General features: G+C 41.2%; 1 protein-coding gene across 6 annotated transcripts in view; it reads right to left on the bottom strand.

Annotated features, from left to right (window-relative positions):
- Positions 1-23,179, bottom strand: part of CTNND2 (catenin delta 2) — a 619,666-nt gene that overhangs the window by 277,605 nt on the left and 318,882 nt on the right. For 5 of the 6 annotated variants that reach the window (XM_065752045.1, XM_065752047.1, XM_065752046.1 and 2 more), the window contains 2 exons: positions 10,437-10,609; positions 1,984-2,548 (listed from right to left, as the gene is read on the bottom strand). In XM_065752045.1, the coding sequence (XP_065608117.1) occupies positions 1,984-2,548; positions 10,437-10,609 (738 nt within the window). The remainder of the gene's footprint in view (positions 1-1,983; positions 2,549-10,436; positions 10,610-23,179) is intronic. The other variant, XM_065752051.1, reaches the window with a different exon arrangement.

Below are 23,179 nucleotides of genomic sequence, written 5' to 3' on the forward strand. Positions count from 1 at the left end.
TTTTAAGCAGCAATACTATTTCTGCACGTTTATCACTCAGCACTTGTAGGATTTTCTATCACTTAGAAAATCGGACACTGAGCTTTATGCATAAGCTAAAAGCAAATTCCTACAACACAGAGCGATTCAAACTCATGATGTGTTCTAACTGGCACAACATTTGGCAAAGTCTGTGCTGTTTTGCAAACACACTACCAAGTTCAGATGATCAGTCGCTGTTCCCTTCCCCAGGTTAAGATCCAAAAAATGCCCCCGATTTCCTGAATGCATCTGTCCATAGGCTTTTCTTTCACCCAACCCTTCCACCAGTTACAAGCCACTCCTCTCAACAGGTCCAGAAGAGAAGCAGGGAGGGAAGTGCCTATGCAATACAAGACACAGCAGAAGTCTGCCAAGAGCTTTGGCTTAAAAGCAACGTTAACTTTTATACACACATACATAGAAAACCTCATTATAAGTGCATGTATGACCACGATTTGCCTAAACGGCCAAAACCAGCCCAAATTCACACTGAGGCTCATGTCTAGTGTAGGACAAACAGCTTCTCTAGCACTGAGGCACTTGAGACACATTATGGTGGCCCTTTAAGCCCTGTAGTGCAAGTTTTATTCCAACTAGCATCACAGGGTTAATGTTGCAAAGCTGTAAAAGATGCATTCTGAAAAAGAAAGACCCAGTACAACACAAACCCTGCTGCTAAAAGCAAATGAAGGGAAATAGGGACTGCACCTGTCAGAGACCTCCATAATCCAAGACTTCTCTCCAAGAACGAAGATAAGAAAAACCAGGGTAATACTGGCAGTGTACCCACAGGTGTATTAATCTCGTACTGTATTCTCCTGTTTTGTTTACTCTGACAGTACCCTCCACATCTATTTAGACTCAAGCAACTCTTGCTATAGCAGAAAGTTGCAAAACTTGCTGAAATATAAAGTCTGAAGGAATTCTACATCTTCATTTTGCCCTACAGAGGAGTTATTTAATACTTGAGGGTCAGCAGCACCTGGCAAGAAGTTACACAAATATCACAGCTGTATAAAACCCTTTGAGAAGTTGTCTGAGAAAGGTGTAGCTAATACTTGACAACAAGAGTGATCAAACTGTGCAGAGATCTCTGTTCTGGCATAATTCATTTACTCTGTCTTCTTGAACATTCTGAACTTCAAAAGTAGTTGCATATTAAAAATAATTAAAAAAAGTTTCCCAATCCTCCTTCAGCTTTTGAGTAGGGGAAAAAAATAAACGCTGCTTACAAAGGAGATGAATAAAGATTACGCTTTATTATCTGTTCCTTTAACTTGTATTTTTTGTCATCCTACAGTGCAATTGTGTCCCATGCCAACAGCTGCTGGAGGTGGGGGGGGGGGGGGGGGGGGGTGACAGAGGGAAGGGGTTTTCACTCTGGTACAAAACTTATGTACCTGCCAGCTAAACACAGCCCAACTCCTTAATGTATCCTATTTATCTCCACATCTATTTATGTCACACGGGAGAACATATGAGCATAGCAGCTGTTACTATAGCAATGAAACTGGAAATTTTGAGAACACAAAAATCCACCACCGAAGGATGCTCCGAGTGGCAGAGATGGCTCAGGGAACAGGGAGTCGGCGTCTCGCTTGTGGGGTCCGCGCCAAGTCCGCGGTTACCGCGGAATTACACCCGGTCGAGCTCCCGAAGGCGCGAACGGAGCCCAGCGAGCGCTGCCTATGGCTCGGCGCAGTTCTGTACCCAGAAGTTTCTGCCGAGCGCTCCCCAACTCTCCCGATGCCCACACCCGGGGCAGCGCTCTGCGGGGCGGCCCCCGGCAGCGGAGGGCTCCGGCAGCGGCACATCCCTCCCGGAGCCGCGGCTCACGCAGCTCCCCGAGCCGCTCCTTCCCCCGCGCCGGGCGACTCGCACCGCGCCCGAGGACGGGGCCGCGGGCAGCCCTGCCCCTCCTCCCCATTCCCATTCCCGGTCCCGGTCCCCCGCCCCACTTACCTGCGAGGGAGCCGGGCCTCTGCAGGGTGGCGGTGGCGTACAGCTCCTGGGAGTGCTTGCTGTACTGCTCGGCAGCGTGAACCAGCCGCTTGGTGGGCGACAGAGTGGCGTAAGTGCCGATGGTGGAGCTTAACTGGTGGATAGGAGAGGAGGAAATGTTAGACTGGACGGTGGGCGGGGAGGTCACTCGGATGGGGGACGGCGACAGTCCCGCCGAGGAGACGACGATGTTGATGGGCGAGCTGGTGCTGTAGGACTTGGCCAGGCGGCTGGGGGACTGCTTCGGGGAGGAGAGGCGCTGCGCGCCGGCGTAGGCGGCGCCCTCGGCGGCGGAGCCGGCCCGCGGCAGCTTGGTGGGGGAGCCGCCGGGCTGCATGGGCAGCGGGGAGCTCACCCGCTGCGCCGGCAGCGTGGAGCTGGCGTAGTAGAGCGCGGCGGCGTGCTGGGGCTCGGGCAGGTGGAAGGCGCTGCCATGGCTGGGCGCGAAGGGCTCCCGCGGCTGCGGGGCGGCGGGCGGCGGCGGCTCCGGGCCGCCCGGCTGGGCGCCGCGGCTCCCCGGGCCCTGCTGCGGGAAGGAAAGGCAGAGGCGTCAGCGGGGCCGCGCGGGGACGAGGAGGCGGCGGCGGCGGCGGCAGGCTCACCCGGCCCCCCCCCACCGCGCACGGCCCGGGGCCGAGATCCGCGATGCGGGGTCCGCTCGGCGGGAGGCGCCGCGGGGCTCGGCAGCGCGTCCGCGCATCGGCGGCCCCGGCCCCGAACTTGCACGCTGCGACCGACGGGCGGAGAGCCGCCCCCGCGACCCCGCAGCCGCCGCTCGAGGCCCACCCGACCCCGCGGGAGCGCAGCGGGGCGGGAGGGGCGGTGCCGGTGCCGGTGCCGGCTCCCATCCCGGGCGCAGGAGCTGCCCTGCGGCTGTTACTCCGCTAACATCCGAACCCGCCGGGCACCGCTCCCCGCAGCGGGAGGTTTCGGCTCGCGTTTCAGATGTCTGCTTGTTTGTTTTATTTTTGTTTTTTAACTTTATTATTCCTGATGACGCGGAGGATTTACATGAAACCTTAGCAAGTACTGCGAACGCCGTGAGCTGCAGTTCGAGGCAGGCTGGCCAAAGCCAGAGCACACCTCTCAACGAGGCTTCATGAACCAGAACTGCCTTTAAAATGCAAATAGCGCGTTCTGTGACTCAGCTCGGAGTTGCAGTGAATGCCAACAGCAGTGTCGCTTCACATTTAAATAGAAACGTGGGTTGTTTTTTTTTTCTTGTTTTTTTTTTTTTCTTTCAGTACCATCCTACAAGGGGAAAACAACAACAACAACCAAAAGCAAGCAACCAAGTAAAACAAAATCGCCACATGCTAGCAGTGCAACTTGATTTATTTTCACTAGGATACCCAACCGAGGATTTTGGTCAGGAACTCAGGACAAGACGGAAAATAAATAATTAAATCAGAATAATGCATATATGAGGCTCAAAATGCCAGAAATACGCTCCTTTTAATGTACATCTGCTGGAAATGTTTTTGTCCTTCGCTTTTCTTTTTCTTTTTTTCTTTTTTGTCTTTAACTTTGGCAGCCTCAGAGCTCTTTGGGGGATGGCCAAAAGGCTCCGGAGGAGCTCCCTCTGGCTGTCGGTGGCAGGGAAGCCACCAGCACTCAGGCACTGCAAGGCAGACGAACTGCGTGGCTTCAGACTTCCCGCACACAGGGCATCTCTGTATCCTTAAGGGTGAAAGTGATGAAAACCGTGCCCGTTCTGCAGTGTTAAGTCCTGAGCGGGCACGGGGATGGCCAATGGAAGCAGTCTGCTCACTGCTGAGGCCGGCAGGTAAAAGCAGCACGGCATGAACACGTGTCTTGAGATTGCTAGATATGGCCAACAGCTCCAAGTCGCTCATTTGAGAGTCTCCTGACAAAACCGAGGAGCACAAACACTGGGAACATCAAATAACTTTTAAGAGCTGCCTGCATTCTGAGCTACTTACCGTCTTGAAAGAGAAAAGAAGGGCTAACCTGAAACTGACTTCCCAGTAATGTATTTGACAAGAACATGTTTCTCACTTTCAAGGTTTAAACTGTACGGCAACATCTATAAAACAAAACCGGGCTGCCAAGATTTAAGACAACATGTACAAAGCAAGGCTTGCCCATGACAAATGGTTTTTTGAACCAACAATGTTATCCACTGCTGCTTGTTAATAGATTTGCTTTCTGAACGGTTAAAATGGACCAACATAATAAGTTACTTTCTAATATTCAGAATAGCTCCAAGACACAATATTACAGATTGTTACCACGGTGTTCCCAGCACACTGGTAACTTAGTTTTACGGATTTTAGGCAATCCTTGTCAAAGTGTATGCATTGTTTCTTTTTCTAATCTACTTGTACGCTGCTTGATGTGTCAAGGATTTAAAATAATTAATTTCAAGTAAACCGATATTATCCCATATTCCTAATAAATCCCTATAAAGCTGTAGGCATTCTGTAAGCACTAATTCAAAAAGCAAAAATCCCACTCTCTGATTGTCTGTTAACAAGGAAGAAGATGTAGTGGCAGACACAAGAATTAAATGCTTAATTAAAAACCCGTTGTGTAGCACTTAGTGAAAAGCCAAGCATTTACTCCATGTGAAGGAGAGAACTTTGGAACAGATTGCAAGGAAGCGTTAGCATGCAGTAATTTTGGAGGTGTGACTAATCTCAGACCTGTCTTATGTTTATTGCCTGGTTCTTATTTTTTTCCAAGGATCAAATACAATTGCATTCTCCAGTTGTGTTTTCAGGGGCAAAATTCCTCTTAGTTTTAGGTTTCTTCCTGCCTCTAGCTTAAGACAACAATACAGATATGACACTGTTCATCCCGTGATCCAACATTACACTTCATTAATGAAGAATGAAATGCAATGGTATCTGTTCCATTTATCCGTTATTGTTGTCAACGTGATAACGAAATTGTGTTGAAACTAGAAAAATGAGAGCAAATTAGCTTTCCAGTTGTTCTATCCTCATGCATCATTCTACTTCATAGACATGGAAAAACAAAAACCCAAGGACTTCTTTTTAGCCCAGCAGATATCTGTTGTCAGAGTCTCAGACACGTCATTTTTCCGTTATCCTGAAGAAAAGGATCCTGCTTTGCTTCTTTCTTGTATCATTTGTTTACAGCAGAAAAAGCATGAGAACATTAACATAGGTATGAAAAATACTTTCCTATTTAATGTTATTAGAAGGGTCATTTTCTACTGATACAAAAGAAGATCTACAGACCTCTGTACATAATATGACTGAGGGAGCCCAGTTAGGTTATGGTAGACTAGAGAGTGGAGTAACTGACATTGGGCTGCCATCATCCATGCTTCTACTAAGTTTTAGGATACCAGCTTGCCATTATTATTGTTATTATTTAAATAATTCAATTTAAATAAGACATTTAAATCAGAGCTTCACCTGAAAAAGATGGGAGTGAAAGTGCAATACAAGATTTCTGTTTTGTAAAGTGGAACCGAGAGGGAGAGATAACTGAATTACTTATACTGCTGGAAATTACTCATGGGTAAGGAGCTACAAATTCCTTGATGGTTAGACAGCTCAAGCAACACTTTAGGGTCAGATGCTTATTACTAAAACGTCAGCATGTTGTTTCTTGGAGGCTGCTCCCAGTGGGAAGTAAAGTGTGTAAGACCAGCAAAAAACTGAACAATGAAGTCTCAGAGAATAAAATGACCAGTATGGATGTATTAGCAGACACAGCAGATGAGTTTCCTATAGTCATCTAAAATCACTTCATGTTATTTTTTCCTTAAGCATGCCAAAATGCAAAACCAAAACCTGGTAGATTCTGTACATCTATACTTCATAGGTGCTAAGGAACAGAATGTCTGTCAGTGCAGCTGGATGAGTCTCAGAAATAAGAACTCAAAAGGCTTCAGAGTCATTTCTAAGGAATGAAATAAAATTTCCAGGAACACGCTGGAAGATTTGTACCTTGATACCAGTTATCCTTAATAAACTACGGATTGTGCTGAGTGTCCTCCATACTTCCCTGACTGGGAACAGAAGAAACTGAAACGCTGTTACCTTTGAGTAAGTCTGCATGCCTATTTCACGTTTGGATGTACTTGGGTCCAGAAGTGTTTTCAGTACTTGGCAGGTTTAGTGATAAATAAACCAGTTTTCGGTTTGTTTTGCTCTCTGGAGCTCTCAGGGATTGCTTAGCCATCGCGATCTCAAGCCCCAGCATGAGACATGAATGAGCAGGTTCAGAAAAAAAGGTTGCATCCAATGAGTATGAACACCATCACAGCACGCTGTTGCTTATGAAGAGACCTTTCTGTTGATTCTAGGAAGGACTTTCCAGCTGGCGCTTGGATTGTGTGGAAGGTATTCCTCCAGGCTGCTGAAACACCAGGGCTTTGGCTTCTTGAATATCAGTGGTTGTTGTCAGCTTTAGGCAGCAAACTTGATTGTCCTTACCAGGGTTTCTGAGAGACATCAGTTGTCTTGTAAGGGTCCAGCTCTCTTTTATAATCCAAATGATGTTCTGTGCTCTTTCAAGGACTGCAAGACTTCCCAGTCTATTGAGGTTCCTTTTTTCTTTGTTGTCAGCTCAAAGAGCCTCTCATATAGCTTCAATCAAGGTATCGCTTTCCTCTGGTCCAAAACTTCCTTCAACACTCTTCTGCAAAGGGCAGAAGACATGGAAAATGCTTAACATTCCCCAGTCTTCATGATGCAGACTTCAGTCCTTGGGCAGTGCCTCTGGGTAGATATTTCCTCTGCAGAACTGCTTTGCTGTCATTTCTAAGTTCGTGACCTAACCAGGAAGATGCCATCTACGTTCAGATGCACTTATATGGTAACATATGCTGACTGTACCTGTGAATCCTTTAACTGTGGCCTACTTAATCTTTCTCCCACTTTCATCACAAAGGTCATGACCGATGCAAGGTCACCTCTACACCGTGCTTGCAAAGCGTACCCCAACACTATTAGGAAAACGTGTCAGCCTACTTGGTCCTAATCACAGAAGTTATAGATATGGACCATCATAGTCTTTACATCAAGAAACAGAATTTGTGAGATCCTTTAGGCTGTCCAGAGATGGCCAAGCTCTGGTTTTAAATCAGCAATGCTGGCTGCAATCATTAACTATTGTAGGATCAAACCAGCATCATGCAAGTCATTTTTTTTTCACCAGCAAACTATTTTATTGAATTTTCTTTGTGAGTGTTCGCAGTAAGAGTAATCTGTCCTAAGATTTCATCTGCTTACTTTACTTCTTGTGGTCTTATTTGGAACCCAATTTTAAACACAACATAATCTGACACATCCTACCAGAAGTGAAGTCCTTACTTTACATTTTGCCTGGATAGAGTTCCAGGCTGCTCATTACCTGACTCATGGCAGGAATAAACATTTTCTACCTTAGAAGGGCCAGCTTACAGTTTTTGCTTGACAACTAAATATATTCTGGTGCTCTTTTGCCAACATTCTAAATAAGACAAGTGAGATGCAGTGGTCTGTTGAATAACTAACTTATGGCTTGGTTGGAAGAAAACAGAGACAAGTTAAAAATTAACTGTTCAATAATTTTTCAAAGTTTTTTTGTTTGTGTTTTTTTTAATGGTTTTCAAATTCTGTGCCAGCATGTCCAGACGCCTTAGAAGCATGGGATAATAACACAATAGTGATTAATCTTGCCTGCTGCCTTGGCCTCTGAGAAGAACACATGATCATCAGGAGCTAAAAAAAAATCTGCATCCAGAAATGTTAATTTGTTCCACTTCCTTTCCTTTCCCCTTTCAAGTACATGGTAGAACAAGCTGAAAACCACTATTTGTACTCCATGATGTGTTTTATATTCCTTTAATACCTACAAGGTAAGCTGACCATTCTCAAGATGACAATAAACTCAATCAGTTGTTCACAAACTACATATTATCCTAAGTGTTTACTCACTCATCTGCAAAGTCTACTTTTTGTCACAAAACCCATTACAGACTCTTTGCAAATACCATTAACTGATCAATATAGGATGTATCAGGATATGGACACCAAGTTTGAAAAGCTGTTTTCAGCTGAGAAACAGAATAATTTCCCATTTGAGGAGCAGTTGTGGCTAAGAAATTCTATTCTTTTAGCATTTAAAAGATAGAAGTTTGGTGTTCTGAAGTACTCAAAACAGTAGAAAAACTCTATGATCTATGACATACTCCTCCAAACTGACAAAAATGTTAGATTGTACTTTGCAGCACTATACAGGAAATCCCAAGACTAATTAGTTTCTGTTTTTTATACAATTGCATTTTCAGAAATTGTTCTTGCCTTCACAGCTGGCCTTGGGACTGTTTACATATTTTCCCACACATTTGGGCTATCATTCATGTTCAGAGATAGCTATATTCCTTGCAAGCAAACAACAAAGGAAATTATCTCAATCTGAACAATTATGACTCTTGAGGCTTATTTTAATTGTAACAGGGATAACAAACCAATTCCAAGGATTGACTTCTTTTTTTTTTTTTCCCTTAGTTGTGGAATCAGCAATGGCCATACTCAGATTTTTTAAACGGAATCTTTGTCTTTTTATGTAACTCTTTAAAGATACGTGGTATTCTTTTTATGATGTTAATTCATAGTTCATGTGGTTGTTTGATAAAATTTTGAAGATATGTTTTAATTTACATGAAGCTGCCAAGCATCTTTCTAAAGATACTGATGCACACTATTATTAGTATTTTCCATGAGTTATTTCTCTGCTGGAATATCTACCAAAACATCTGGAGAAATCCAGAAAGAAACCCTATCTTCTGCCCTCTCATCCCATGGGGAAAAAAATAGGAAAGGTTACTTTAGTGACTTAACTGGTAACCAGTTCCATATGAATTAAATGATAAATGCATTTTTCAGAACTAAGCAAAAGCGGTTCAGTCTAATTTAAATGACAGAAATGTGGATCACTGTTTTTTTCTCTCTTCATAAATTCATCGTTTTCTATCATGATGAGAACATTTATGTTAAGAATACCGCTATTTTGAACCCCTGAGCAATTGTACATTTACACTTTCTCTTCCTTCCTCCTTTCACTGTTTTTGATTTCTGTTTTTTAGGTTCTGTCCGCTTCCATCCTCCTCTCTTCTTTTTCGTTTTGTTTCTGTTGATCTTACAACCTGTTCCTTTCATATCATCTTACTTCTTTTTCCAGCTTCCTTGCAGATGCATCCCACCCTTTCAGGCTAACCCCAGGTGCGATGCTTTTCACAAAGCACAACTTCTAATGACATCTGCCCAGGCTACTACTGGGTATTACAGCTGCCACCTTTCTTTCTAACTGGAGCCCTGCTCTCTTTTGCTGGCTCCAATTCCAAACAGCATAAGGGAAGGGGGTCCTGAGACCTGGCTACTACACAAGCATGTTTTAAACCCTCGATAGAAATATATACCGAATTTGAAATGAAATTTAACTGTGCTTTATTTAATTTTTCAGTCTTAGAGGAAAGAGGGCTTTTCTGAGCAAATTGGGTGAATGGAATATTGTACGTCTCTTGGTATCCCACAAGCTGTGTGATGACTATATAATACTTGAAATCTCTTAGCAATTTAAAGCTTTGAAATTCAAATGCAGCTCACTTCTACTGAATCTTGAATTATAAAATGTCCTAGTGTCACACTGAAATGGTCTGCTTTACCATGGCAGTTAAGTTCCAAAAAGAGAAAATAACCTATGCTGACAACACGCAGTCTGCTTTCGTTTATGTACAGAACCATGAATACTTTGAGAAATTTTGGTCTAACCTAAAGCTTAACTCCCCAGTGAGAGGCTTTAGTGTCATGCTGAAAAGCACAGAAGGTGAGAGAGAGTTGTGTGTCAGAAATGGAGGGAATCACTCAGACTTTTCATGAGTATCTGAAACAAATTTTTAAAAATTTGAAATGTCCATGTGGCTGTTTCATAAGTTGTTCATCTCAAAATTCAGAGGAAAAAAAGCAAAAAGTGATTATTCTTACACATGGGACTGAGTGACAGCACTAGGCTCTGCATAGTGTCCCAAGCAGATTTTGCATCTATCATAAGCCTGGCTTTGTTTTTGTTCTCTGGAATGAAAGTGCTTTCTGTAATTATCTGATACCAACATGGCAAGGCCCTAGACCTCATTTGAGACTCCGCGGCAGCACAGAATTTCATACTTACATGACTAAACATTAGACCACCAACTATACAAGCGAGCAAGTAAAACCAGCATGCAAATCTCCCTTCTCATCAGGATTATTTTATTACCATGAAAGTTATAGTAGATGTGTGAAAATGACAGTGCTAATTCAACCTCCTGCAAGATGCCTCAAGCAATACAAAAAGGCAAGCTTTGAAAGGCAAGCAGTTCTCCTTCCTAAGTGATCTCCTGCATGATTTTGGGTGCAATTTTGGGACAGTGTGGGGCAGCAAAGGGCACCTACCTGGCTGTAGCTCTGGATGGCACCTCTGGGTTGAGTGCTGCGGGCCGGGAGTGGGGCGGCTGCTGTCTCACCCAGAGCAAGGGTCTGGTTGCTGTGGTAGCTCGCGGAGTACTGGAAGGAGCCCTCGGGCTTGGCATTGAGCTGCAGAGCACTCTGAGAGAGGAGGCTGGGCCCTGCAAGGGACAGGTTGGAGCCGTCAGTGAGTCTCAGGGAAAAAGCATGCACCTGGTAGCATTCGACATTATCAATGGCGTGCCACATTTTGTCTTTTCAGGGAAATTAAAGTGTCTCTTCATCACTCAGTCATCACTCTTATACTGTTCAAGACACAAACCACAACTCTTTCTTCTTCGTTTTCTTCAAGAAGAACAAACCATCTGGTAAATAAATCCTAAGCCAATCATACTATCTGATAAACATATGTTTTTCAGGTCAGAATACTTTACAATTTTTTTATTTTATTTATTTTTATTTTTTCCAGCATAAGTCATGGTTTTTTTCACTTATTTAGACCTCATTGGTCAGTATGAGAAATGCCAATTTGTCCTTCCTGGTGTCCCAGCACATGGCATCTATTGACTGTAGCATGCACACAGGGATGCAGCACTTCAGTGTCTGTGGGGATGGATGACAGCTGTTAAAATATTAATAGCTCCTCTCATCATGTCAGGCTCACCCTGATCTTGGTGAATTTTTGATGACTGTTTTGTCTGCCTACCTTATCTTTCCCCTCATGGAAGTGCTCAGTAGGAGAGCAGAGCACAGGCAATGAGCTCAGATGAGGGCTGCCAAACCAAAAGGTGCTCACAGCATCAGGAATATGAACAGTGACACTAATATTACTCTAGTTGTTCTTCATATTTGTAGAATTGTAGGATCACAGAATCATTTGGAAGGGACCACTAAGAGTCATTTACTCCAACTCCTCTGCAATGAACAGGGGCACCTACAGCTAGATCAGGTACTCTCAGCCCTGTCCAGCTGGACCTTGGCTGTCTTTAGGAAAGGGGCATCCAACACATCTCTGGGCTACCTGTGCCAGTGCAACCTGTTCATTAGATTTACTAGAGTTGACATAGCATCACAGTGACATTGCAGACTCTCTGATATTGGCTGTGAGCACATGTACTGGGCAGGGAGAGGCTTGTTGCCTGACCCTGTCAGCATGGTTGAGACAGGCCTTCCCACTGCTAGTGGTGAGTTCTTCCTGGCCCCATACACAGACTGCACTAAACACCTCCCCAGCCCCACCCTGTGCCATCTCTGATCAATGTCTCCTAGTTTTTCATGAACTAGCTGCCTGTGATGGTATCTGGGTCCACCAAGGGAAATAAAAGAGAAGAGAAATGACGAGAGTTACACCTTGGGCACTGCACACACTACAAGGCAGCGCGGCTTCAACCAGACAGCTACAATCCATACATATCCAGCAATTCCACACGGATGAGACACTCGGGTTCTGGTTAGCACAAACAAGCTCCTGAGGGCAGAGCAGGTGGAACAAACAGTAAGGGAGGGGAAATGACAACGTTGACTTAGCTCTGACGGAAGAAACAAAAAGTTCAGTTTTAAAGAGACTTACAATGGTCAAATTTCAATGAATTTTATGATAAATAATCCCCAATACATCTCTAATACAAATGCCAGATTTTACATCCTGTAAGTCTTTGCTAAGAGGATGTACAGCTGCTCTACAAAGATTTCCATTTTAAAAATGTGCAAACAACCCTCCTCTTCAAAATTTACATGGAAAATATTTTTTTCCCCAGCTTGTTCCTCAGAAATGGCAGACTCATTATAACTGACATTTTTCAAAATCCAACCTGAATAGCTCATATTATTAAAAATACATATATATTAAAAATTGCAGTATGCTCTATAACAGTGAAAGTGTTTACATTGAAGTGCAGTCAGTGATAATGACACTATTGTATATAACAACACAGATTATTTATTGCCAAGTCAATCTAATTAATCAGAATACTCCAGGTATAGGAGAAATTAAGAAGGTAAGTTCTGGTCCTTGTCCTTTCCTTACAAGTGCAGAAGGAGACAGAGCTCTGTATATGTTGAAAGGTTATTAAAAATGTATCACATACTTAGAGAGTTGAATTAATCCCACGTGGATGCTTATAAATCCAATATACAGTAGCTTTCTATTCTGTGACTGCAAATAAGTCACAGAATAGAAATTCTCCATGTAACAGGCTTTGTTCTTTAATAAAAGAAACATTTTTACAGATTCATTTAAAGATCACAAAGAAAACAGGCTTAGTTTTAAAATACATATTTAGATGATATTCTAATCTTTCAGATTTTGAATTTTCACTGAGAATTTGCCTGTGATAAAATGACATGATTAAGTGCTGAAAATCCATAAGAGCGTAAATTTCTCAGGAGGCTGAAAAAGTTGAAGTGAGAAATAAATTCTTGCACATGAAAGTGTTTGAACTCATTCTTAAAGTAATTATGCTATGACATTTCTAAAGCTTAAATAATGATTAAACTATCACATGCTATGAACTCAATATGTTTAAATTTTCATTGCATCTGGCTTTAAAGTGTTCTTTTCATATTACTATTGCTCATCAGGGGATGCACACAGCTAGCATTGCATACATGGGTTCCCAGCACCACTTAGCTTAAATGCTTCTGTGGAATTTAAGAAATGTATTCAAACAGGGAAGAAAAAAGCAAAAAAGTTTGAAGCATGTGGTTGTGAACTCACTAAATACTGGATGATCATTTTTATTTTGTGCCTTAACAAGTAGAAATGAGCTAATAATTTACACATATTTGAGTAGTTAAAAATTCATTTGAGAAAGACAGACAGATAGATAATAAACCCTCCTCATTTCTCAACCAGAACTAGAATTGTGGCTGCTTGCCTGCAAATAACTAAGTCTAAAACAAGCGTGCAAACTGCAAGGTACATTTGAGATCAGAACGATCTTCAAAAAACACAGGTTCCTTTTTCAGGATTTAGTGACAACAGACCTGTCTTGTCTGATAGGGAAAAGACAGATCACCTCTCCCATCAGGATTCTTCACATTTCCATCTGAAGGCATAAAGAAACCCCCCGAAGAGCCTGCAGCTCACACAGAAGAAAATGGTTTGTTTGTGTACAGCTGTACACAGGCTTATCAATAGCTCTCCACAGCAAACTACTCTTTCTACTCAGCAACAATTTCAACTCTGCTGCGTTAGTTTAAAAACCTGTGTATGCAGTTATTTTTCACTTGTTTTCAGAAGAGTCAAAACAGCTGAAAATTCTCTCTTTTTTTTTTTTTTTCTGTCAGGTACTCTAAATCTGCAGCATGGAGAAGACTAGGCAAGAAAAAAACAAACAGGAGGATGAAGGACATGGCTACAGCTGGGAGCCAACCCACAGTGAAACCTCAGAGGAGATGGAGAGCAGAGGGCTTTGCCAGGAATCAGAGAAGACAAGTGGGATTTTCCTTCAGTCTTGAAACCCAGGCCCTGTAAGGCATGGCAGGGTTAGAAGAGTCATCCATTTGGAGAGTGAGGGAAGGGGAGAGGCTTCTTCTGAAGCTCTTTTCATTGTATTGCTCTCCCTTTTTACTGGCAGTTGTGTTACAGGTTAGTACTTTTTCTCCATTAAAAAAATAATAGTTTAAGAGGTTTGTAGCACCTGCTTGTACCTGTCAAACTCACACTGTGCAAAACAGGGAGAGGCAACAGATCCATTGCAGGATTCTGGCCTACCTTGATTCCCACCTCTAAGGACAGCAGCAAAAAGCCTATTCTTGCTACCTTCCTGCCATACTGCATTTGAGAAAACAGAGTCTGGTATTACCATAAACAAGCTGATTTATGGCACTAAATGTGGTGTAAATATAAGCTGCCAATGCAAAGACTCCACAGCAAACCGATGCAGAAGAGGAGGTGTGCAGCACTGATCTATGTGAGGCAGAGGCTGCTGCAGAAGCTTCCCCAGGCACATGCAGGGATCTTACAGTTTCCTGTGCCTGTTGAGGTTAAGATGTTGTGTGGCAGGATTGTTCTTTCTGGTTAATAACACCATGTGCAAGGCTGCAACAAGTTGCAGTGTAGCTGCTTAAAAAGCAAGCCAAGAAAATGAGTGGCCTTATATGATAAGATCATGATTAATTCAGGGACATAATACAGGAAATCAAAGTCTCACAAAGAATCTCAATTACATCCATGGCTATGTCAAAAATGGAAAAAAAAAAAAAAGTAATTATGAAAACATTTGTCCTTGAATTTTAAGTGCATTATTTTACTCTTTTGCCTGTCCTTTATGCTTTATTGAGACCACCTCTTCTTCCTTATTCCAGCATTTGGAGAACAAAACAAGCCAGATAAGTTAACACACACACACACACACACACACACACACAAAGAACAAAATAGGAAACATTAATTTTTAATTTTATTTTTTTAGGTTACCCTTGTGTAGTTAGTGTTTGTATGCAGAGATATTTTATATATGTACTTATATTTCAGAAGAGCGGAATACTCAGAGTACTAAGGAACTTCCAAGTACCTGCAGGTACTGTTCTCACTGTAACAGTGCTTTCTAAGGCAATAGGGAAATAGTTACTGATAGAAAGAATACACAGAAACTTTTAATTCTACTTTGTATCTCAGATGCGATAAGAGATTATGGACCGGTAAGGGAAGAAAGAAAAGAAAGAAGGTGGTGACATAACAAGAAAATTGCACCAGCATAATTACCTTACTATAGTTCTCTATTTAGGTCATACCTTACATTTTCTCTTTTTCAAACACTTCACAGTCTACTCAAAAAAAGATGAAAGAAGCTTTGTATTGTTTGGAAAAAAGTACAGTTTGATTTTAAATGATATTCTGTTGCTCAGCACAAAAGTTAGTTTCACTTGTGCAACTAACTTTGTACCTACATTTCATCAGAACAATCCCACTTAGACATCGAAGAAAGGTCTGCAATGTCCTTTTTTGTATGCTCAGAAATCCTCAGGGGCAAAGGACACTATACTGAAATCTACTGGAATATGCCTGGCAATTTCAGAAGGAGTCAAATCAGTCTGTAATGTATTTTAAGGTGTATGAGATACATTAAGCTTTATGAAACTGAAGCACCCTTAGAGAGGAAATGTTCCAGCTGAACTCAGGGTATAAAACCAATGTAAAAAAAATAACACAGTGCTGGTAATGAATAGCCATAGTATCAAAAATGCTGTAGAGAAAGAAAAGGAATGAAAAAATATTTTTAAACAAGGCAAGAAGGACCAAAGTTAATCACACAGTACAGAATTTTGATTCTAGTGGACAATGTCTGATGAATCTTCAGAGACAGATGACAAAAAACTAGGCATCATGGCAATCAAGAATCTAAAAGCTAGGCAACTTGGTTGGGAATCAGAGCTGGTGAGTCATGACCCATTCTCTTCCCTTCTTTCAAAAAATAAGACCCTGTCTGGCAAATACGTACTGTCAGTGCTTAACCAAATCTCATCTTTTAGTGGTCATAAGCAGAAGAGCATCTCATGTAAGAAACCTACTAGGAGAACTTGTGGTCCAAGGAGCTTAACAAAGGCAGAAGTGAAATAGCTTCATAAGTGCTGAGAAGACACGAAGTTCTGAGAGACCAGTCCAGTGCCTTTACACTGATTGGAGGTGGGGGGAAGGAGCACATCCTATTAAATTTTGCTATTTGTAATATTCTACATTCTCAGTGAGAATGTAGAAACAAATACATGATGTGTGATAAGTGTAATATGAATCAGTATTGCTGCTGAAATCTTTTAAACTACAAGATAGTGAGTTCAAGTAGTAGGAGTCTGTGGACTAACTGGATTACAAACTCAGTGAACATCATATTTTTTGATCCTTATATCTTCAAGCCATTGCTTGTTCACAAAACTAAATAGCCAGGTGAATGTGGGATTACTGTGAAGGAGGAAGTCACTAAAAGAAGCCAAAGAAGCCATTCCCTGTGGTGATACTAATGACAGCTGATCCCTACTGTCTGCCCATCAATCACCTGAAAAGTTACTTGTTTCCTAACAGGTAGACTGCAGTGTCTCATGGAATATATCACAGACAATTTTTAAAACTTGCAGTTTCATAGTCCGTGACAATTCAAGATGTATTTTTAGTTCATGTGATATAGCATTCGTGTGGTCAATTTTCAATTGAAGAGAAAGGCTGAATTATGAAAGAGAGCTGGAATTTTATATTACAGAGAAGAAGCTATCATGTAACAAGTATTCAATAATACATTATCTGCTAGTTGTTAAATTATCAAATAATTACCATATAATGACATGTTACATAAAGTACTGTACTATTACAAGATAAAGGCATGATTAATTCAGTATTCTAAATCTATGCAATAATTACTTCTGAATTTGATAAAATAATTACACTACAAACTGCAGACATACACACGTGAAGTTTCCAGTGAAAATATCACACAAGTGAGAAGAGCAGGATTTTTTCTGTCCTTAAGATTTAAAGTTACTTGGCTTACTGGGCCACATTTCCTCTCCAATTAAGTGCTAAAATGGAGCACAATTATTGTGTTATACATTTCCACTTGGTCAATCATCTATTGCAACGCTAGTCCTAATTGACAAAGGAAATAGACCAAAACATGCTAAAACGAACATTTAATTAGCTCACATTCGAATTATAAACAACACTTCCCTCACCTTCGATCAACTGACAGAAGTAGTAATGATAAATTATAGAGTAAGTGTAAATAAAGCGTTTTTAATTAGTGTAATTAATCACTTCACACATTCTTCAACCTGCTTTGCTCATTTGGGTAACAGTTGAAAGAAAGCACTAGCAAAACTCTTTTAATGTCCTTTAAACATTCATTTACAGAGTTATAGGGCAAGGTGCCTCACAATCCAGTTGGAGGAATCATCTCCTAAGTATTCGGTGTAGTCCTAATTAAGGATTTCAAATATCAGGATGTCATTGTACTCCTTCTTCGTTTTTTGTGTGAAATATTGATTTGTGTCCTAGACCCTACTTTTTTTTTTTGGTGTTAGTTTAAGAGTGTATATTCATGCAGAGTAGTTGCTAATCACTCCTAAAGTTGCATGTATGTGCTGCCTAATCCTGCAAAGAGATGTATGATTTAAAAAGATCTAATACAATAAAAGATTGTGTCAAGGATCTTTAGATTGGCCATTCGGTTTTTGAGTGCTCAACTATAGCTGGAAAGCTGGAGGAATGCTACAACTAGACTGAAAAGAAAATGAAAAACAGGATAGCTCTTGATGGTAACCTGCAAAGGTGTTTCCAGGTATTTGATGGTAGCCTAGAGGGGATGATGGTTACAAATTCTTCAGCATCTTACTGGCATCTCCCATTTTCCAAGTCCTGCTCTCATAATCAGCAGTAAATTTTCCCTTGAAATCAGAAGAGTGAGGAACATTTGTTTGTTTTAAACCCTCCATTGCAGCACGGCCTATTTCTGAGATAATCTGAAATATTATTTTAAGAACTTGCTGTTGCTGAGATTATTTAGGACAGTTCTGGAAAGCTGAGGAATTGAATGGAGGGAAGGCGAGGGATGCCCTGCAAAGGACTCCTCAGGACTGCAAGCCTGAGGGGATTGCAAGGAGCAGCCAAATTGCTACTTCAGCACAGCCTTCCCTCCTCTCTTCCCCATTTCTAGTCTCTGAGGTACTGCAGATGGAAGCAGCTGTGGCAGCAGTCAGGTGTGGGGAAAAGCCCAGGAAACTAGACGGGAGACCTTTGCGGCTGTCATAAAGAGAGGACATTTTCTTAATTAGAAGCAGAAAAATGAGAGATTGGACCACGGGGAAATGTAAAATCCAAAGGAGATATATAGCTCAGCCATCAACATGTGCTTGAATCAGGGGTTTAGTATGCATAAAATATGATGAGAAAAAAATAATGAGGAAAAAATGAAATAAATTAATGAAAACAAATCCAGTTAGCTATGACTGGTCAAACATTCTGTAGAAAAATGACTTTCAAGCCAGCTGTTAGGCAGATCTCACACAGAAGATTATCTGTAGCTGTAATATAGCAGTAACAAAAGGCATTCTCCCCACTTTCCTTTCAAATAAAGATCTGTAATAGCCAAGTATTTCAAGATCTATATTCTAGGAGATATTCAATACTAAATATGCAGGTAGCTCTGTGCTACAATAAAGAATGCCAAAGCTATGATGTAACACAGGTATTCCATGGCCTAGCAGTGCATAAAGCTGAAGAAAGTGTAGGTGGAGAAGCATATACGTACTCAAAATGAAGAAATAAGTGATAAAACTTTGGATACTGAAGTAGCTTTCTTGTTAAGAAACAAACATCCCTTCAGATGAACGGCAGCAACTCTTAAGTACACAGAAAACGAACTTGTTTTACAGAAATGGAAAGTAATTTATATGCAATATCATGCTCTGCCAACACCAAGAGGGCTATGTTCTACCTACAGATACAAAAAAGGGCTGCAGTGTTGTAACAGAACCTATTTGTAAGCAATGGAAAATAGGCTTCAGTGGAATGTGTTCAGAAATGTAGCGTATGTTCATTTTCATTCAAGACACCTATATATGATACATATCTGGAGAAAAGATGTAAAAACTAGGCTGATACCATTATGTAAAGGAACAATACAAGGATATCCCTTCTAACTCTCCTTCTGACCTAATTACAGCTTGAATAAAAGACAAGGAACACTTTATTTCAGGAGTAAGTGAACTGGGAATAGAAGATATTTTCATTACGTGCTGGTTATCATATGTTTTTTCTACAAGATAAAAATACAGCCATTATTGTAAGGAGAAGACAGAAGACCTTGGTTAGGATCTGAAATAATAAGCCACTACTGCAAGGGACAACAAAGCACCTTAAACATCCGTAACAAGTAGTAGAAAACTGTAAGACTTAGAGTGAAAAAGCCATTTAGAAATTCCTGTTAATGACTCATGAGTGGCTCTGCAACCAAGGCTGCTGGATGCTGAGCACTAACACTGACTATCAGGATTCCAGTGCACTACTGCAAGCTGTAATACCCACTCACACCTCAGTGTGCTCATGCATCTCATCCCAACAATAATGAATTGGTTTTTTGTTTTTTGTTTAATTCTCTTATTGGAATTGAATGCCTGTCCCTACCAGGTTTCCAAGTCCTGCACAATACTAATGACACATGTCCAAGTAAGAAGATTATCTATCTGATTAAGTCAAGACTGCAAAGTGGAAAATGCCAGCACCAAATAGTGTTTTGGTAGAATTGTGTTTCATACCTTTGCACTCTCCAAATAAATACTGCCCAGTGGTAAAAATTCACTTGACTGTACACCTGGGACAGACAAGAAGTAAAGGTAGCTGAGCTATGTAAGGAAGTATGTAAAGGGGAAGAATTTCTTAATGGATGGCAAAAATCTGTAGTTTGAATTTTCTCTCATTTTGAATGAGAGAAATTAGTGGAGATAAGTCCTCTAATGAAAAGCAACAGGCAATAATAGTTTTAAACTTATTTAAGCTCAGAATACAGAAGCTGCCTGTTCCTTTGATTTTTATAGAAAAAGCTGTCTGAAATTTTGATTAAAAACAAGGATAACCTACTACTGCAAAATTATAAATGACCTCAGGATTAAGCAACTTCTTTTGTAGAAGATTAATCACATTTCATGAAATTGCTTGCTAAACTCTGCACATATTGAATTCAGATATGATCTGAAAAACATAATTTATCATTGACCATTAGGATGATGGGTGTTACAGGAGCAATAGATGGAAAGCACACAGGAGCAAGATGGGCAGCAAGGATAGTAGCTAGATTGCATTTCTGCGCTGCAGAGGACACAAACAGAAAAAATAATTCCCACTAGCCTTCTATTGATGGATTCGTAACATTGAACTGGAGCTCTTTTGGCCGTAAAATTTCTGCTGGCATGTTACACCTTCTTGAGAAGCCTCTGCCAAGAAAACTTGATAGTAGCCAGGGTTAGAAATGATATGAACTATGTTAAGAATCTAAATATCTTCTTTCTATGAATGACCTGATTTGCAGATGATGACGTTACTTCTGTGAAACTCTACATGTGGTATGCAGGAGTGGTAAAATCGCACAGTATTCACTGTAACAGAATTTTTCTGCCTACTGAAAGATCAGAATATGCAAAGACAGTAGAACAGTACCTGAAATTGGCTTCTGGATGGGTTTAGAATACTTGAATATCTCAAGTTGGAGGGGACCCACAAAGATCATCGAGTCCAACTCCTGCCTCCACACAGGACCACCCAAAACCTACGTCTGAGAGCACTGCCCAAGCGCTCCTTGAACTCCAGCTTTTGAGGACGTGCCCACTGCCCTGGGCAGCCCGTTCCTTGCCCACCGCCCTGTGGTGCAGACCCTGTCCCTAACCCCCAGCTGCCCCTCCCTGACACAGCTCCATGCCGTTCTCTGGCCCTGTCGCTGTCACAGAGAAGAGCTCAGCACTGCCCCTCTGCTCCATGAGGAGCTGCAGCCGCCATCAGGCCTCCCCTCAGCTCTTCTGCAAATAAAGAGGCCTCAGCTGCTCCTCATGCATCTTGCCCTCCACACCCTTTCCTGTCTTTCTTACCCTATGACCAGAAGAAGAAATTCGCATATGAGAGCAGACACTGGATGCAGCTACACAGACAGCAATCTCCAGCTGAGAAGGAAGTCTCATGCTTTGACTTGGGAAACACTGTACTTAACATAAATGTTATTCTTATTTTTTATTTTCATTAGCTATATCCTATTTTGTAAAGAATAAATACTTTTTTAAATGGAATATGTTCTTGGTTTACAGAAAAAAAAATAAAATCAGGTAAATTAGAAGTACCTTTTGCATGACTAAATCATAAGTTTTTGGAAGTACTTTATACCTTAAAAGATCAACTCAGTTTCATGTGTTCCTAATAGCCCTATGTGCAGTGCACAGCCAAAGGCTGTTACTGAAAGTATTGAACTAAAGTGCTCCTTTTCCATTTCTAGGAAATAAAATCAGATGGTTACTGACACCACACAAACACGAATCACGGTAAGTTGAGTGCATTATCAATCAGAAATAATAATATAAAAGACAAATCTCCAAGGCTCCAGAACAGAACCAAACAAACATAGGAGCTTCTGGCTATAAAGGATACACAACTATTCACAGATAGTTGGTATAATACAAAAGTTATCATTCAAATTATCACTTTGTTCTATGAACTTAACTAATAGCACAGGTTTCCTTTTCTCGTGCAAAATAATACTCTTTTTTTTTTTGTTTGTTTGTTTGTTTCCTGACCTTTGGCAGGCTTAAGTCTTGAATCTTTTCTGTCCACAAATGAAACTGGCTATTTGGCCTCTGATGTAAACCGATTCAGAATGTACTTAACACTGCCTCAAAAGTAAGTTTACTTAGTAGTAAGTCAACAAGGTCAACGTTTTATGAAAACCTTTTTCATCTCCCAGAAACACCTCTTTAATAAAATAAAAGGTATACTGTGAGAGGGGCCCAAGTCGGGCGCTGCATAAAACCTCTCTGCATGTTTGGATGGAGGCTGTGAAAAAATGCCACCGAACACCCATATTTCACTTACGCAGTATCTCCAGCATACACGGCAGTTTGCATGTTGCTCTTTGAAGAAAAGAGTTCCATTAAACTCCTCACACATCCAGGATCCTGTTGCTGCATATACATAAATATTTACTTCTGTTTTCTCCTTCAGTGTCCATAGATATGTACCACCCTCCTTCCACACTATACTCAAAAAATGCCTTTCTCCATTTTTAAAGCCGGAATGGAAAAAAATGGAAAGGAATGTAAAAAACTCCCTACTTTATGTTATCATACAAGTCACAGAAATTTGACTTTGCTGAGAGCTCTGTAAAGTCCAAGTGGCACAAAAGAAATTAAGCGCCAAACATACATGCCAAGGTGTTCTGTTCCATACACATCTCACACAGGCCAACAAACCAATTACCTCTTGCATGGCTGCATCTACAGACTGGTTTCTTGCTCATGAGCTGGCACCAGAGGATCACTGAGCTGTGCAGCTCTTGGCATCTAACTGCTGAGAGCACGGGTGCTGGCATACAACTACAGCATGAGCAGAGTGAGTGGTTTATCAGTCTGTCAAGAGGACGTGGGTGCACTTGTTTCCTGGCCTGCACTACAGACAAAATATTTACTGATGTTCTTTTGCACTGCAGGTTCAGATGCCAAAAGTCTTTCTTCGTTCTGTTTCTACAGATGCTATCATAAGTCACTGTCACTTTCTAATGAGTTTCACTAACTGCTTCCTGCAGTGGATGAGGGAACACCTGGTTACTTGTGCAGGATTTGTGTTTGCCACAGGCTAATCATTACAGGCTGATCATTACCTCCTTTCTATCTTTGAAGCTGCTACTAATTGTTCCCGCTTTTCTGATCTCGGTGCTCTCCTTTCCCATTTTCCTCCTCCATCCATATATATTTTACCAGCTGTTCTTACTACTGTGTTAATTCAACTTTCACATTTTGTAATGCAGTAATAAAGTGATATTTTTAGGAGTTGTTTTCTTTAGGCAAGGATTTTAAGTCACTCACAAAGCATAAAATGACACTGTGCTCCAAAGTTGAACTCATCTTAGGAGAAAGAATCTCAGAGATATGAGGTAATATGGTGGTATCAGTATGAAATTAATATATAAAAGTCAATTTTGTCATGTAAGCATAACCTGAGATTAGGAAACCCTAAGAAACATGCTTTAGGTGACAATGCATTGAAA

The sequence above is a fragment of the Cyrtonyx montezumae genome, unplaced genomic scaffold, assembly GCF_038088225.1.
Source record: "Cyrtonyx montezumae isolate F1298 unplaced genomic scaffold, pur_monq_1.0 scaffold_8, whole genome shotgun sequence".
Taxonomy (NCBI): Eukaryota; Metazoa; Chordata; class Aves; order Galliformes; family Odontophoridae; genus Cyrtonyx; species Cyrtonyx montezumae.